This window comes from Marmota monax, unplaced genomic scaffold, assembly GCF_021218885.2.
Source record: "Marmota monax isolate L192 unplaced genomic scaffold, Marmota_monax_Labrador192_F-V1.1 WCK01_AAM20220418_F8-fsc00052, whole genome shotgun sequence".
Taxonomy (NCBI): Eukaryota; Metazoa; Chordata; class Mammalia; order Rodentia; family Sciuridae; genus Marmota; species Marmota monax.
In genome coordinates, this window is record NW_026693473.1 from 1,381,934 (window position 1) to 1,398,312 (window position 16,379).

The window sequence follows — 16,379 nt, forward strand, 5'->3', positions numbered from 1 at the left end:
TGATGTTGGCCTCATAGAATGAATTTGGAAGTTCTCCCTCCTTTTCTATTTCCTGAAGTAGCTTGAAAAGTATTGGTATTAGTTCTTCTTTAAAGGTTTTGTAAAATTCTGCTGTATACCCATCGGGACCTGGGCTTTTCTTAGTTGGTAGTCTTTTGATGGTTTCTTCTATCTCCTCAATTGATATTGGTCTGTTTAGGTTTTCTATATCCTCCTGACTCAATCTGGGCAGATCATATGACTTAAGAAATTTATCTATGCCTTCACTATCTTCTAATTTATTGGAGTATAAGGATTCAAAATAGTTTTTGATTATCTTCTGTATTTCTGAAGTGTCTGTTGTGATATTGCCTTTTTCATCCCGTATGCTAGTAATTTGAGTTCTCTCTCTTCTTCTCTTCACTAGCATCGCTAAGGGTCTGTCGATTTTGTTTATTTTTTCAAAGAACCAACTTTTAGTTTTGTCAATTTTTTCAATTGTTTCTTTTGTTTCGATTTCATTAATTTCAGCTCTGATTTTAATTATTTCTTGCCTTCTACTTCTTTTGCTGTTGTTTTGCTCTTCTTTTTCAAGGATTTTGAGATGAAGTATGAGATCATTTATTTGTTGGTTTTTTCTTTTTTTAAGGAATGAACTCCAAGCAATGAATTTTCCTCTTAGAACTGCTTTCAATGTGTCCCATAGATTCCGATATGTTGTGTCTGTGTTTTCATTTATCTCTAAGAATTTTTTAATTTCCTCCTTGATGTCTTCTATAACCCATTGATCATTCAGTAACCTATTGTTCATTCTCCAATTGATGTATGCTTTTTCCTTCCTTCTTTTATCGTTGATTTTCAGTTTCATTCCATTATGATCAGATAAGATGCATGGTAATATCTCTACTCCTTTATATTGTCTAAGAGTTGCCCTGTGACATAATATATGATCTATTTTTGAGAAGGATCCATGTGCTGCTGAGAAAAAAGTGTAACTGCTTGATGTTGGGTGGTATACTCTATATATGTCAATTAGGTCTAGGTTATTAATAGTGTTATTGAGTTCTATAGTTTCCTTATTCAACTTTTGTTTGGAAGATCTGTCCAGTGGCGAGAGAGGTGTGTTGAAGTCTCCCATGATTATGGTGTGGTGGTCTATTAGACTCTTGAACTTGAGAAGAGTTTGTTTGACGAACATAGCTGCACCATTGTTTGGGGCATAAATATTTATGATTGTTATGTCTTGTTGGTGTATGGTTCCCTTAAGCAGTATGTAGTGTCCCTCTTTATCTCTTTTGATTAACTTTGGCTTGAAATCTATTTTATTTGATATGAGTATGGACACGCCTGCTTGTTTCCGAAGTCCATATGAGTGATATGATTTTTCCCAACCTTTCACCTTCAGCCTATGTATGTCTTTTCCTATCAAATGCGTCTCCTGTAGGCAGCATATTGTTGGGTCTTGTTTTGTGATCCATTCTACTAGCCTGTGTCTCTTAATTGGTGAGTTTAAGCCATTAACATTTAGGGTTATTATTGAGATATGGGTTGTTCTTCCAGCCATATTTGTTTATTTCTGTTACTAAACATTGTTTGTTTTCCTCTTTGATTGTTTCCCCCCCCCCTTTACTGTCCTACCTCCCACTGTTGGTTTTCATTGTTATTTTCCATTTCCTCTTCCTGTAATACTTTGGCTAGGATGTTTTGAAGAGATGGTTTTCTAGCTGCGAATTCTTTAAACTTTTGTTTATCGTGGAAGGTTTTAATTTCATTCTCCATCCTGAAGCTTAATTTCGCTGGATACACAATTCTTGGTTGGAACCCATTATCTTTCAGTGTTTGAAATATGTTATTCCAGGATCTTCTAGCTTTCAGAGTCTGTGTTGAAAGATCAGCTGTTATCCTGATTGGCTTGCCCCTAAATGTAATCTGCTTCCTTTCTCTTGTAGCTTTTAAAATTCTCTCCTTATTCTGTATGTTGGGCATCTTCATTATAATGTGTCTAGGTGTGGATCTCTTATGATTTTGCACATTCGGCGTCCTGTAGGCTTCTAGGATTTGGGATTCTGTCTCATTCTTCAAGTCTGGGAAGTTTTCTTGTATTATTTCATTGAATAGACTGCTCATTCCTTTGGTTTGGAGCTCTGTACCTTCCTGTATCCCAATGACTCTTAAGTTTGGTCTCTTAATGTTATCCCATATTTCTTGGATGTTCTGCTCATGGTTTCTTAACAGTCTTGCTGAGCTGTCTATGTTCTTTTCCAGTTGAAATACTTTGTCTTCATTGTCTGATGTTCTATCTTCTAAGTGTTCTACTCTGTTGGTAGTATTCTCCATTGAGTTTTTAAGTTGGTTTATTGCTTCCTGCATTTCTAGGATTTCTGATTGCTTGTTTTTTATAACCTCTATCTCCCTGTATAGTTGATCCTTTGCTTCCTGGATTTGTTTGCGTAATTCGTTGTCGAAGTGATCTTTCATTGTCTGATTTTGCTGTTTAATGTCTTCCTTGATACTCCAGATCATCTGAAGCATGTATATCCTGAATTCTTTATCTGACATTCCATCTGCTGCAGCTGTTACCTCTTCTAAAGTTGCGTTGACCTGCATTGCTTGTGGTCCTTTCTTTCCTTGTCTTTTCATACTGCTTGCGTATCTTTCCTGCAGGTGCGGGCGGCGGCTCTGCTCTCTCCTTATTCCAATTGGGGTGTCGTGGCTACCACGCCGGCAGGTCACTGGGCCTGTTCTGGGAGCTGGTGGCGGCTCTGTTCTGCCCCTACTCCAATTGGGGTGACGTGTCTGTCGTACCAGCAGGCCACTGGGCCTGTCCTGCTGGTCGGTCGCAGATCTGCCCACCTTTCGGGCACGAGTGGAGGCTCTGCTTTGCCCCTACTCCAATTGGGGTGTCGTGACTACCCCGCCTGCAGGATGCTGGGTCTGTTCCTGGCAAGGGAGGCGACTCTGCTCTGTCACTACTCCAATTAGGGTGGTGTTTGTACCCCGCCGGCAGGCTCCTGGGCCTGATCCGCAGGTCTGTTGTAGGTCTGCCTACCTTGAAGGCGCGGGCGGCGGATCTGCCCTGCCCCTCCTACCACGCCTGCGGACCCCTGGGCCTGATCTGCAGGTTGATCACTGGTCTGCTCACCCTGCGGGCACGGGTGGCGGTTCCGCTCCACCCCCACTCCAATTGGGGTCACGTGACCACCACACCGGCAGGGCCTGATCCGGGCGTGGGATAAGGATCTGCTCTGCCCCTACTCGAGTTGGGGTGACGTGTGTACCACACTGGCAGGCCACTGGGCCTGACCCGCCAGGCTGTCACAGGTCTGTTTACCTTGCAAGCGCGAAGGGCGGCTCTGCCCTGCCCCTCCTACCACGCCCATGTACTACTGGGTCGTGGGTCTGCCCACCTGGCGGGTTTGGGTGGCGGCTCCGCTCCGCCCCCTCTCCAATTGGGGTCACGCGGTCACCACGCTGGCGAGCCGCTGGGCCTGCTCCGGGGGCTGGCGGCGGCCCGGCTCCTTCCCTCTGGCTCGAGGACAAATTGAGGAGACTCGGGTGACTGAGCCTCACCCCCCTTACCAGGAGACCAACTGCTTATGTCACCGCTGGTATTGATGAAGATCTCTCCTCCACCGCTTTCTGCTGACATCAGATCTCTGCCATGTTGGTATCCTATGCGAATGGCAGCATTTCGTTCCCCTTGCCAGGCAACCCAAGCAATGGGTGAGTCCTGACCTGCCCTCAGCAGGACCCGGACCGAGACACAGTTTCCGCGGGCTCCCAGCCCCGGTCCAGGGAAGTTCCGGGAGCCGGAACTCGGCCGCTCCGTGCTCGGTGTAAGCTCCTATAAGTGTAGGCTCCAAGAAGCAGCCCCCGCGGGCTCAGTTCCGGGAGCCGGAATTCGGCCGCCTAGTGTTTGGTGTATGCTCTGATAGTAGCAGGGTCCAAGAAGCAGCCTCCGCGGGCTCCGCAGCCCTGAGCCAGGGCGGTTCCGGGACGGTTCCGGGAGCCGGAACTCGGCCGCTCTGTGCTCGGTGTAAGCTCCTACAAGTGTAAGCTCCAAGAAGCAGTCCCCGCGGGCTCAGTTCCGGGAGCCGGAACTCAGCCTCTTGGTGTTTCGTGTTTGCTCTGATATTAGCAGGGTCCAAGAAGCAGCCTCCGCAGGCTCCGCAGCCCGGAGCCAGGGCGGTTCCGGGACGGCTCCGGGAGCCGGGACTCGGCCGCCCCGCGCTCCGTGTTCACTCCGATAAGATCAGATTTTAAGAAGCCCCCAGGCGCTGAACCCTAGCAATCTGTCTGCAAGCCGCAGGCGAATTGCAGCCTGAAATTACCTGTTCTATGGCTGAATGAGCTGCGGTCAGTCAAAAACAGGTGTGGTGACGTCAGTTTACCAACATGGTGGCTGCTGGCCTCCTCTGTGGTCTGACCGGTGTGGAGAACCGAGATGGACCGCTTCCTTCCCCGTCTCGAACCCAGAATTCAGCCCTGAGTGCGGTGCTTGCGCGTCTGGTAGAAACTGCAGCGCTGTAACCCTGCGTCTCTATCCCAGCGCGCCTTGCAGACTCCAGCCGCGGGGCGATTCGCTGAATAAGCAGTTTTACCCTCCGTGCGACAAACCTCTCGCGTTTGAGTCCCCGTAGCCGATCCTCATGCGATGGAAATCCTTCCTCCAGGTTCCGGCGCACCCCACTATTGCTGGAAATTCCCAACAAGATATCCTTCAGCCGTCCTGACTTGTCACACTCCCACACAGTGAAGCAGCACACGGGGGTAATGCACTCCCCTCGCCGCCATCTCTCTAGGATTTCTGATTGCTTGTTTTTTATAACCTCTATCTCCCTGTATAGTTGATCCTTTGCTTCCTGGATTTGTTTGCGTAATTCGTTGTCGAAGTGATCTTTCATTGTCTGATTTTGCTGTTTAATGTCTTCCTTGATACTCCAGATCATCTGAAGCATGTATATCCTGAACTCTTTATCTGACATTCCATCTGCTGCAGCTGTTACCTCTTCTAAAGTTGCGTTGACCTGCATTGCTTGTGGTCCTTTCTTTCCTTGTCTTTTCATACTGCTTGCATATCTTTCCTGCAGGTGCGGGCGGCGGCTCTGCTCTCTCCTTATTCCAATTGGGGTGTCGTGGCTACCACGCTGGCAGGTCACTGGGCCTGATCCACGGGTCGGTTGCAGGTTTGCCTACCCTGCAGGCGCGGGCGGCGGCTCTACTCTGCCCCTACTCCAAATGGGGTGACGTGTCTGTCGTACTGGCAGGCCACTGGGCCTGTCCCGCTGGTCGGTCGCAGATCTGCCCACCTTTCAGGCACGGGTGGAGGCTCTGCTCTGCCCCTACTCCAATTGGGGTGTCGTGACTACCCCGCCTGCAGGACGCTGGGCCTGTTCCTGGCACGGGCGGCGACTCTGCTCTGTCACTACTCCAATTAGGGTGGTGTTTGTTCCACGCCGGCAGGCTCCTGGGCCTGATCCGCCAGTCTGTTGTAGGTCTGCCTACCTTGGAGGCGCGGGCGGCGGATCTGCCCTGCCCCTCCTACCACGCCTGCGGACCCCTGGGCCTGATCTGCAGGTTGATCACTGGACTGCTCACCCTGCGGGCACGGGTGGCGGTTCCGCTCCGCCCCCACTCCAATTGGGGTCACGTGACCACCACACCGGCAGGGCCTGATCCGGGTGTGGGAGAAGGATCTGCTCTGCCCCTACTCCAGTTGGGGTGACGTGTGTACCACACTGGCAGGCCACTGGGCCTGACCCGCCAGGCTGTCACAGGTCTGTTTACCTTGCAAGCGCGAAGGGCGGCTCTGCCCTGCCCCTCCTACCACGCCCATGTACCACTGGGTCGCGGGTCTGCCCACCTGGCGGATGTGGGTGGCGGCTCCGCTCCGCCCCCTCTCCAATTGGGGTCACGCGGTCACCACGCTGGCAAGCCGCTGGGCCTGCTCCGGGCGCTGGTGGCGGCCCGGCTCCTCCCCTCTGGCTCGAGGACAAATTGAGGAGACTCGGGTGACTGTGCCTCACCCCCCCTACCAGGAGACCAACTGCTTATGTCACCGCTGGTATTGATGAAGTTCTCTCCTCCGCCGCTTTCTGCTGACATCAGATCTCTGCCATGTTGGTATCCTATGCGAATGGCAGCATTTCGTTCCCCTTGCCGGGCAACCAAAACAACGGGTGAGTCCTGACTGGCCCTCAGCAGGACCCGGACTGAGACGCAGTTTCTGCGAGCTCCTAGCCCCGGTCCAGGGAAGTTCCGGGAGCCAGAACTCGGCCGCTCCGTGCTCGGTGTAAGCTCCTATAAGTGTAAGCTCCAAGAAGCAGTCCCCGCGGGCTCAGTTCCGGGAGCCGGAATTCGGCTGCTTAGTGCTTGGTGTATGCTCTGATAGTAGCAGGGTCCAAGAAGCAGCCTCCGCAGGCTCCGCAGCCCTGGGCCAGGGCGGTTCCGGGACGGTTCGGGAGCCGGAACTCGGCCGCCCCGCGCTCGGTGTTCGCTCCGATAAGATCAGATTCTAAGAAGCACCCAGGCGCTGAACCCTAGCAATCTGTCTGCAAGCCGCAGGCGAATTGCAGCCTGAAATTACCTGTTCTATGGCTGAATGAGTTGCGGTCAGTCGAAAATAGGGAAGGTGACGTCAGTTTACCAACATGGTGGCTGCTGGCCTCCTCTGTGGTCTGACCGGTGTGGAGAACCGAGATGGACCGCTTTCTTCCCCCGTCTCGAACCCAGAATTCAGCCCTGAGTACAGTGCTTGCGCGGCTGGCAGAAACTGCAGCGCTGTATCCCTGCGTCTCTATCCCAGCGCGCGCTGCAGACTCTAGCCGCGGGGCGATTTGCTGAATAAGCAGTGTTACCCTCCGTGCGACAAACCTCTCGCGTTTGAGTCCCTGTAACCGATCCTCGTGTGATGGAAATCCTTCCTCCAGGTTCCGGAGCACCCCACTATTGCTGGAAATTCCTAACAAGATATCCTTTAGCCGTCCTGACTTGTCATACTCCCACACAGTGAAGCAGCACACGGGGGCAATGCACTCCCCTCGCCGCCATCTTCCTCTCCCTTTCCACGCGGCCAGCTACTTTCAAGTTGTTTAAATCTTTGCTTGCATGATAAAATAGCTTCTCTCTGTTTTAATTTACTTTTATTTGATTGCTATTTATGGTTAATTATCTTTTCATCTGCTAAAAGTTTTATTTTTTGTTTTGTTTGTTTACCACTTTTCTATGGAGTATTCAATTTTATTATTGATTCATAAGGGCTTTTTATGCAAAAATTTATTATGTAGGTTGCAAAACCTATTTCCAAGTTTTTCATTCACCTTTTAAAATTGTGACATTTTGAGATATAGAGGTTTAAACTTACCCTCAGTGCTATGATCATTTCTTGTACAGTTTCTGATGCTTGAACCATGCTTAAAAAAGACCTTTACTGAAGGATGATATAAATATTTTCTTAATCTGTCTATTAGTACTTTTATAGTCTCATTTTAACTTTACATTTTAAAATGATCAGGAGTTAATTTTTGTGTAGGGGATTAGGTAGTTTTCCCACGTTAGCCAGGTTATCCTGGCATTAATTATTAAGTCATCCATCCAGAAAGAGGCTGACTGGCTAGCTTGCTTCCTTTTTTCTCAGAAAACATCCCTTCTCTCTCTGTTGCTCCTGTATTTCTAGAGAGAAATAGCTGAGACTGGTGTGTGTGATTGAAAGCAGAGAAGAAACCAGGGAATTTAAATTCTAAATAGGTCTAGAAGTACTGTACAACATCCCAGAATCCACCTCTGATAGTTCTATACAATTTTGTGAGTAGACCAACATGTTTATTCCCACTAAGTTTCTAGGTAGAAGTGAGAATAAGAAGATAACTCTGTCAAGGTTTGGGAGCATAATCCTGGTTTCACTGGATTTATAACTTTGTGCCTATCAGCATTAAAGGGGTAAATGGACTTAGTGAACCTGAAGAATTTATTTCTTCATGATTATATAGTATTTTAAATGATCATATTAAGTCTCAATTTAAAACTATTTTTCTCCTTTTAGGACAGAACCATATATTTTTCCTCCTGTTCCTTCTAAGTACCCAGTCATCCCTTCAAAATCTACTGTGGGCACTCAGACTGACTATAGGGATGCTGATGTTCAAACAGATCCATACTCTCCAGAATATGTAGTATGCCAAGACACGATCCCTGAGCTCTTAACCCTGGCTACTCTGACTTGGGGTAAGTTAGTAATTCTCTTGAATATTTGAAGATGACAGTACAATCACCATTCATACTATTGAGTTCTTGAAAATTACACACATACAGGCAACTCTGGTTTATAGAGTGAAGAGATAACCCACAGGTTGAGAGAAAATATTTATAAATCATATATTGGATAAAGAGCTAATATTCAAAATATACAAGGAACTCAAACTATTTAATAACTAGAAAATAATAACCCTATTAAAAAGTGGGCAAAGAACTCTCTATATATTTCTCAAAAGAAGACATACAAGTGACCAACAGATATGTGAAAACAATGAAGACGAATTCCAGAATGAAACATGCAGAGGTAAAGCAAGGAAAAAGAGTCATGGGAAATGGCATTATAAGCTTCAGAAAGTGAGAACAGAGGGAATGATAAAGAAGCAATGCAGGAAAAAATAATGGCTCAGAATTTCCCAGAACTGCAGAAAGATATGATCCCTCACAAAGAAAAATTACACTGAGTACTGAGAAGGATAAACATTTAAGAATTCACATCTACTACTTACAGAAGAAAAAAAATACAAAAACTATTAGAGAAAAAAGAGAGATTATCCACAAAGGGATAAAACCAGGTTGATATTTTGTAATATTAATATTCAAGATATGGTAAGCAGATAATTATAGGTCTAGAACTTTTTACCAACCAAAATATTATTAAGAAATGAAGGTGGAGGGGCTGGGGATGTGGCTCAAGCGGTAGCGCTCTCGCCTGACATGCGTGCGGCCCAGGTTCGATACTCAGCACCACATACAAACAAAGATGTTGTGTCCACCGAAAAACTAAAAAAATAAATATTAAAAAAATTCTCTCTCTCTTAAAAAAAAAGAAATGAAGGTGGAATAAAGAATTTTTCATACATAATAAAACTATTTTATAGAGTATTACGAGGATTAAATAAATTCATTTATGGAATATGCTCATGCCTACACCCAGAAATTTCCTAGGTGCTTATCAAAGAAAAGTGAACACATAATTTTAATAGAAATCCATGTGTGTTCACCAAAAGACATGTACCAAAGAGTTCATGGTACACTATTCATAATAACTCCAAAATGAAAACATTCCAAATGTCTGACAACCATAGAATGAATGAATGAATGAATAAAATATAGTACATTCTACACAATGGAATACTATATAGTAATGAGAATAGAAAGTACAATTATATATAACCACCTACGTGAATCTCTTATATATAGTGCTGAACAAAATAAGTAAGATGGAAAAGAGCACCTACATTGTGATTCCATTCACATCAGACTCAAAACCAACCACAACTAAAGTAAGTTGTTAGGCATGAGGATGGCAGTTCTCTTGGGGCAGGTAGATGCTGGGAAGGGGGTCTGATGGGTACTTTATACGGTTTGGGTAATATTGCATTCCTTGATCTGGGTGCTGGTTATATGAGATGCTCATTTTTCACCTTTCTGTACTTGTGATATGCATTAATAAAAAGTTTATAAGAAGATAAATGAAAGAAAACATAGTGAAAAAGGATATCCCTAAGGACAAAAACTGAGTGCTTATTACTATGTACCAAAAACAGTGGCAGGTGCTTTACATTTCTAACTTATTTAATTCTCACGGCTTAAGTAAATAATGAAGTTAAAATCAGAAATTAATAATACAGAGCTTTAAAAAAGGCAAAAGAAATGCTTGTTGGGACCATAAGGGAATTTTTTGATAAAGTCTAATAATATAGCCAAGCCTCTTGTAGGAAGCATCAAGGAAAATACGATGCAAATACAGAGTGTTAGATTTGAAAGGGAGACATTACTACGGAGTAAATGATGTAAGAAATGTAAGATAATAATAGGAATATCTTTTGCTGTGTTTTTAAAAACAGACACAATAATTAAATAAAATATAAATTACTAAGTTGATTTCAAGAATAGATGAGTAACTAAAGAAAATACTTGCTAAGAAGGAAAAAATATATTTTTAAGAGCACCAGGCCCAAAGAGTTTTGCAGGTATTTGCCACTCTTTCAAGGATCACATAAACTCTTGTTCTTGCAGATTCCTCGTCAAAGAGAGAAAGAATAAAAGTTAATTTATTCATTTTATGAAGCTAGTTTAGATTTGATTTGAAAATTGAATAAGGACAGTACTGGAAGGGACAATTACAGCCAATCTTAGGTATAAAGAAATATGCAGAAAATTCTAGATAACATACCAGCAATCAAATTTTGCTATATTTAGGCAAGGTGTGATGGCACATGCCTGTAATACCAGCAGCTTGTGAGGCAGAGGCAAGAGGAACACAAGTTCAAAGCCAGCCTCAGCAAAAGCGAGGCACTAAGCAACTCAGTGAGACCCTGTCTCTAAAGGAAAAACAAAACAGGGCTGGAGATGTGGCTCAGTGGTCAAGTGCCCCTGAATTCAATCCCTGGTTATACCCACCCCCCCAAATTTTTCTGCTATATTTTAAAAGGGTCACTTCATAACCAAGCAAAATTCAAGTTTTTGCAGTTTCAGAAAACCAACCATATTATTTATAATTTTAATAGAAAATATAGGAAAAATGCTTCATTGGATGCAGAAAAAGTATTTGATGACATTCAGTGCTCATTCATGATGCAAACTCAAAATAAATTGGGAGCAGAGGAAATTTAGAAATGTAATAAAGAGCATCTACTGCAGCCTTTAGTAAACAAAATACCAAAGGCAAAACTCTAGAAGCTTTATTCTCAAAGTAAAGAAAGAGGACACTCTATCTCCACCATTACATAGCAATGTGTAGAGAAGATCCTAGCATACAGTTTAGCGAGCTGGGCTATGATCCCTCCCTACCCAGGGACATTTAGAAGTATGGGTGGCATTTTTTTTTAATGTAATAATGATTAGGAAGTGCTGCAGGCATTTAACATATGGAATGGGCTGTAGAAGAAATTTAGCACTGACACTAAACATCCTGTACCTCATGGGATTGTCCCATACAAGAAGTCATTGTCTGCCCAATCTGGCAATAGCACCCTGATTGAGACGCAAGGAGTCAATGCAATAAGGTAAGAGAAAAAAGAAATCAGTTATGAGGATTTGAAAGAAGCAGCAAAACTATTATTTGCAGACAATGTACTTGTTTGGAAACCCTAGTAAAATCAATGATCAGAACAAGAAGAGCGTTCCATGAGGTAGCTGGTTATGAAATCAACATACAAAGACAAGCAAGCTTCCTGTATGAGAATAATATCTAATTGGCAAAATTATTGGGAAAAAATCACATTCATGAGAGAAACAAATGACAATGTACCTAGGGAATTATTTAATAAATATATTAAAGCATTTACAGAGAAAATTATAAATTGTTCTTTAAGCTCAAAAACAACGATTTGATTACAACAGAGACACACCATGTTTATGAACAGAAAAACTCATGCTCAAATAGATTTGATTTCTTTTTTGAACCATTTATACCTTCAAGAAATTCTAATTCAAATTCCTATTCCCAATATAACTGTAAATGTAAATTTACATTTTTCTCTTCTCTTTCCCTAAATTATATAAAAGCAACAAGGACAACAAAACTCCCACAAACTCCGCTTTCAGTGAAAGTAAAAATTATGTATACTCTATGAACTACTAAATATTTGTAAGGACTGCAAAAAGCAACCGAGATTAGGCAGAAGCAATGTGGGAGGAAGTGAGGAACTTGGAGTCGGGGAATCTCAGAAAGCATGAGCAAAAATATACTTCCTGTGGGTAAATTTGGCAGTATCCAGGATTAAAATGCTCATATTTTATGATTTGACTGCCAGACTCTAGCATTTCCACTTCTAAGAATCCTAGAGAAACTCACACGTGGGCACAAGGAGACCAGTAAGGAGTGCTTTCTGTGGCATTGTGCATAATCAAAAAATTAGAAGCAGGGTTGGGGTTGTAGCTAAGTGGTTAAGTGTTTGCCTAGCATAGGCTTCTATCCTCAGCACCACATAAAAACAAATAAATAAAATAAAGGTTAAGTTCTTAAAAAAATAGAAGCAATCTAAATGTCCATCAGCTTAAATTGTAATGAAGTCCTAGATCTCTGTAGATCAGTATGGTTAAGCCCCTAAAACAAAGTTGAATTTAAAAAAAAAAAAGCATGTTTCAGAATGATACATCATGTAGTACAAGCTGATGTATATAAAAATTAAATTTAAAAGTAATATAAATTTTATTTATACATAGTTCATTTTTGGCTAATATTTGAGCCAAATCTGGTTTCTGGTTCATATTTGTTTTTTGTTGGAGAAAGAGTGCCCTGGAGTGCGTAAGAACATGAAGCTCACACAAAGCTTAGACTGCCGTCTTCAGATCCTCATTTCTGCTTCTTACCAGCTCTGATCTTGTGCAAGTTACTTCTCCTTTGACCCCTCAGTCTCTTCACTTGTAAGATAGGAGTAATGTATTTATATGGTAGGGATTTATGGAGGATTACATGAATTAAAACAGTGCTTGGTATATTTTAAATGCTTTTATATAGCAAGATATAGATATATAAATCTGAATACAAAATACTAAGATTGACTGGAAGGAGAGTCCCAGATTTCTTTTTGTGTTTACTCTGGGAAAAAGGCATTGGGGCTTGATATGTTGGTAAACTTTATTTTTAATGTCTTTGGCTAAAACAGGTAAAGTATATGAGACAAAATGTGTATGCGGTTGTTAAATCTGAGTATTTAAGGTTTTATTTTCATGCTCTTTATTTTCTAAATTACTAAAGAAAACTCCACACAAAATACACAAATTATATATTATGTGTATTTAAACATGTATATGTATAATTTTGCACATGGGTTTACTAGTTTCTTTATACACACCCATAAAACTAAAAATGAATTGATAATATATATACTCATTGTGATTTCTTCTAGAAATGAAGGGGCAGAAATATAGAACTTTATTATTTTCTATAATATCCTAATTTTAAAACCAAGAGAGAGTAAATTCACATATTACATATATACAAGTATAAATATAACAAAAGATTTGAACAAATAAAGCAGAAATTTTATAATAGTTTATTATATTTAGTAGAAATAGAACTTGTTATTTATTTCTTTATAATTGTTTTTAAATGACAATAAAACAAAGGTTATTGGGGTTCAGTGATCAAATAGGAAACTTGTTCTAGTCTCCATTTTCTTTATCAATTTTTGGTCCCAGAAAGATGATGGAGTAAATCATATTTAGAGGTGCTCTCCACATCTTAGGGCTCGGTTATGAGCAAGAGGCAATGCAGGGTACCAACAGCACAAGCCTAGTGGCACATCTAGAAGGCATTCCTGTGTCATCGGGTCCTGTCATAACCCTTGAATTTAGGGAAGAAGCTAGGAACTGAAAGGGAGTAAATGATACACTGGCAGAGCGTGGGCTTGCTCACTGGTTTCTAAGGTGGGATGTTTCACCCTCCAGGTCGAGGTCTCCCAGCAGGACAGGCTGAGGTGGAGATGATAGAACGAGCCAGGGAGAAGCGTGCTTGGGAGGCCACTCTTCCCCCTCTGGGTGACATCCGCCAGTTTGAGAAGAGGAGGAAGATGATGAATGTGATGGAGAGGAAGGAGTGGGCCTTCAGAGAGCAGGAGATTGAAAAGTATGTTACCTACCATCAGACAGCTACCCTGCACTGATGGAAGTTATGTTTGGACTTCTTTTAATCTGTAAATCAATTTCCCAAATGCCGGCTTCTAGAAGCAATCTCAACCTATGGAGATAAGAAGTGGGGTTTCTCATTCTTTCAGGAGCAATCGCTGCCTCCTGATGTGGTGTAGGAGTTCTCTATAAATTTCTCTCCAGTAACATGAAAAGGTCTACCCTCCTGATTTGTGAAGTTCAGCATGGAACTCAGATTTCAGCAACTCCTTCAGAGCATCTCTGATCCTTCTTTCTTTCTTTTATTTACTTATTTTTTTTTTTGTATCTATCATCTAGACTGTTACAGAATGCCACTGATTTCTGCAAAGCGTCTTTCAAACTATCCCTTTGTGTTCATTCATAGTGCCACTGTCCCTAGGCTTCGGCCCTATTCATATCCACTGACCAGCCTCCCAGGAGTTCTGTCCTATACTCCCCTGACACTGGATTTGCAGTCAGGATGCAAATAGGCTATAGGCATTTCTGATTTGAAAGGAAGAATTGAAATGCTTCTATTAAAAGATGAGCATACATGATGATATGCATAAACAACATTATGCCAAGGCACTTCAGTCATTTTAACTGACATAGTTTTGGTAATGAGGTTATTGTTGACATGTAGAAATGATGAGAAATTATTAGCACCAAACTCCCTAACAAGCAAAAAAGGAAGGGTACTTGCAAGTCAAGGGTATCCTTCATTGTAAGCCATGCTGAAGCACTTACTGAAGCACTTATTCATAGCGATGCTACCAAGGCCCCTTACATACAAGGGAGTTAGGGACCAGAAAGCTAGGGAATCAGCTTGGTGGTAAACTCAAAATGTGTTTTTTTTTTTTCTTCTGCAACACCTTCTTAATAACCCTGAATCCAGACTATGTGATATTTTGGTAAAAGCTTGCAATTTAATAGAAAATAGTATTTGGGGCAAAGTAGGTATCAAACTACCCAATCTTATCTGCAAAAACTTAAATTTATAGCTCTACTTTGGAAAAGAATGTCTTTTCAGAAGAAATTAAAAATATTAAAAATTTATCTGGCCAGAGTAAAGGCATCACTTGAGAGAAGGTAAGTACTTCTGTTATACTGAGGACAGTTTTAATAAACATATTTTGAGTCCCTCCTATGTTCTGGGCACTGTGCTATGAGATGGGGGAACAGAATGACTGGGAAACTGCTGGGCCCAACAGAGCTCCTTATAGTCTCCTGGGGCTAGAGAGGAGGAGTGTGGGCAGAGGATGAGACAAAAGATCTCAGATGGCCGGGCATGGTGGTGCATGCCTGTAATCCCAGCAGCTTGGGACGCTTAGGCAGGAGGATCATGAGTTCAAAGCCAGCCTTGGCAATAGGAAGGCACTAAGCAACTCAGTGAGACCCTGTCTCTAAAGAAAATACAAAATAGGGTTGGGGATGTGGCTCAGTGGTCTAGTGTCCCTGAGTTCAATCCCCGGTACCAAAAAAAAAAAAAAAAAAGACCTCAGACCAACACCTCTCAGGTATATTCTACCAGTGATGTGCTTCCCTCTATACCTAGTGCTAGGGGAATCCACGTGAGAGAACAGTTCGTTGTGTTTGAGATGGGTGATTTGGATAAGGTAGCTGCTGAGCTGGGTGTTGAAGGATGAGTAGGAAACCATCAGGTGGATGGTAATGTCGATGATGATGTTGATGATGATAGTTAGAGAGCAAGTAACACTATATAGTATTCTTACAATGGGCCCGGCAGTGTTCTATGTCAGTGGTTCTCAAAGTGTGTTTTATAGATCAGAAACATCAGCATTACTTGGAAGTTTGTTAGAAATGCAGATCCTCAGGCCCCATCCCAGACCTACTGGATCAGAGGTGGGGCCAGCAATGTGAGTCCTACCAAGCCCTCCAAATTATTCTGGAGAACAATTAGGTTTGAGGACTACTCTTCTAGCACTTTGTAAACATTGACTCATTTAAAGCTCACAACAACCTTATGAGCTGGATACTATTATCTCCCTTTTGCACTTGAAGAAACTAGGTAAAGTGGTGAGGTTGAAAAGTGGACCTAGTAGCCATGGAGTGCTTCAGTGTGGGAGGTATTCTGAGAAATGTGTGCTTAGGTGACTTCATCCTTGTGTGAACATCACAGACAGTGTTTAGACAAAGCAGATGGCAGGCTCATCATAGTGTGGCTCTTTGATGAAATCAAGAGAGGTGCTAAATGGGAGATGTGTGGGGATGCTTCCTGCATAGCACAGCATACGGTCTTACAGTAAACTGAGTTTTTAGAAGGAGTACACCTTAAACTAATGATAAAAATATAGTAAGCACATAAATCAGTAACATCATTGTTTATTGATATTATCAAGTCCTATACATAATTGTATGTGCTGTGCTTCTATATGGCCGATGCACTGTAGGGTTGTTTACACCAGCATCATTTAATATGTCGTGCTGTGATGTCGCGATGTCTGTGGCATCACTGGGTGATAGGCGCTTTTCAGCTCATTATGGTCCCATGGGAGCACCACAGTAAATGGGTTCATCCTTGACGTAAGAGT

General features: G+C 42.7%; 1 protein-coding gene across 2 annotated transcripts in view; it reads left to right on the forward strand.

Annotated features, from left to right (window-relative positions):
• The window catches only part of Cfap91 (cilia and flagella associated protein 91), an 81,366-nt gene that overhangs the window by 17,885 nt on the left and 47,102 nt on the right, over window positions 1–16,379 (forward strand). For both annotated transcript variants that reach the window (XM_046458042.2, XM_046458041.2), the window contains exons 6-7: window positions 8,021–8,202; window positions 13,630–13,807. In XM_046458042.2, coding sequence (XP_046313998.1) covers window positions 8,021–8,202; window positions 13,630–13,807 — 360 coding nt within the window. The remainder of the gene's footprint in view (window positions 1–8,020; window positions 8,203–13,629; window positions 13,808–16,379) is intronic.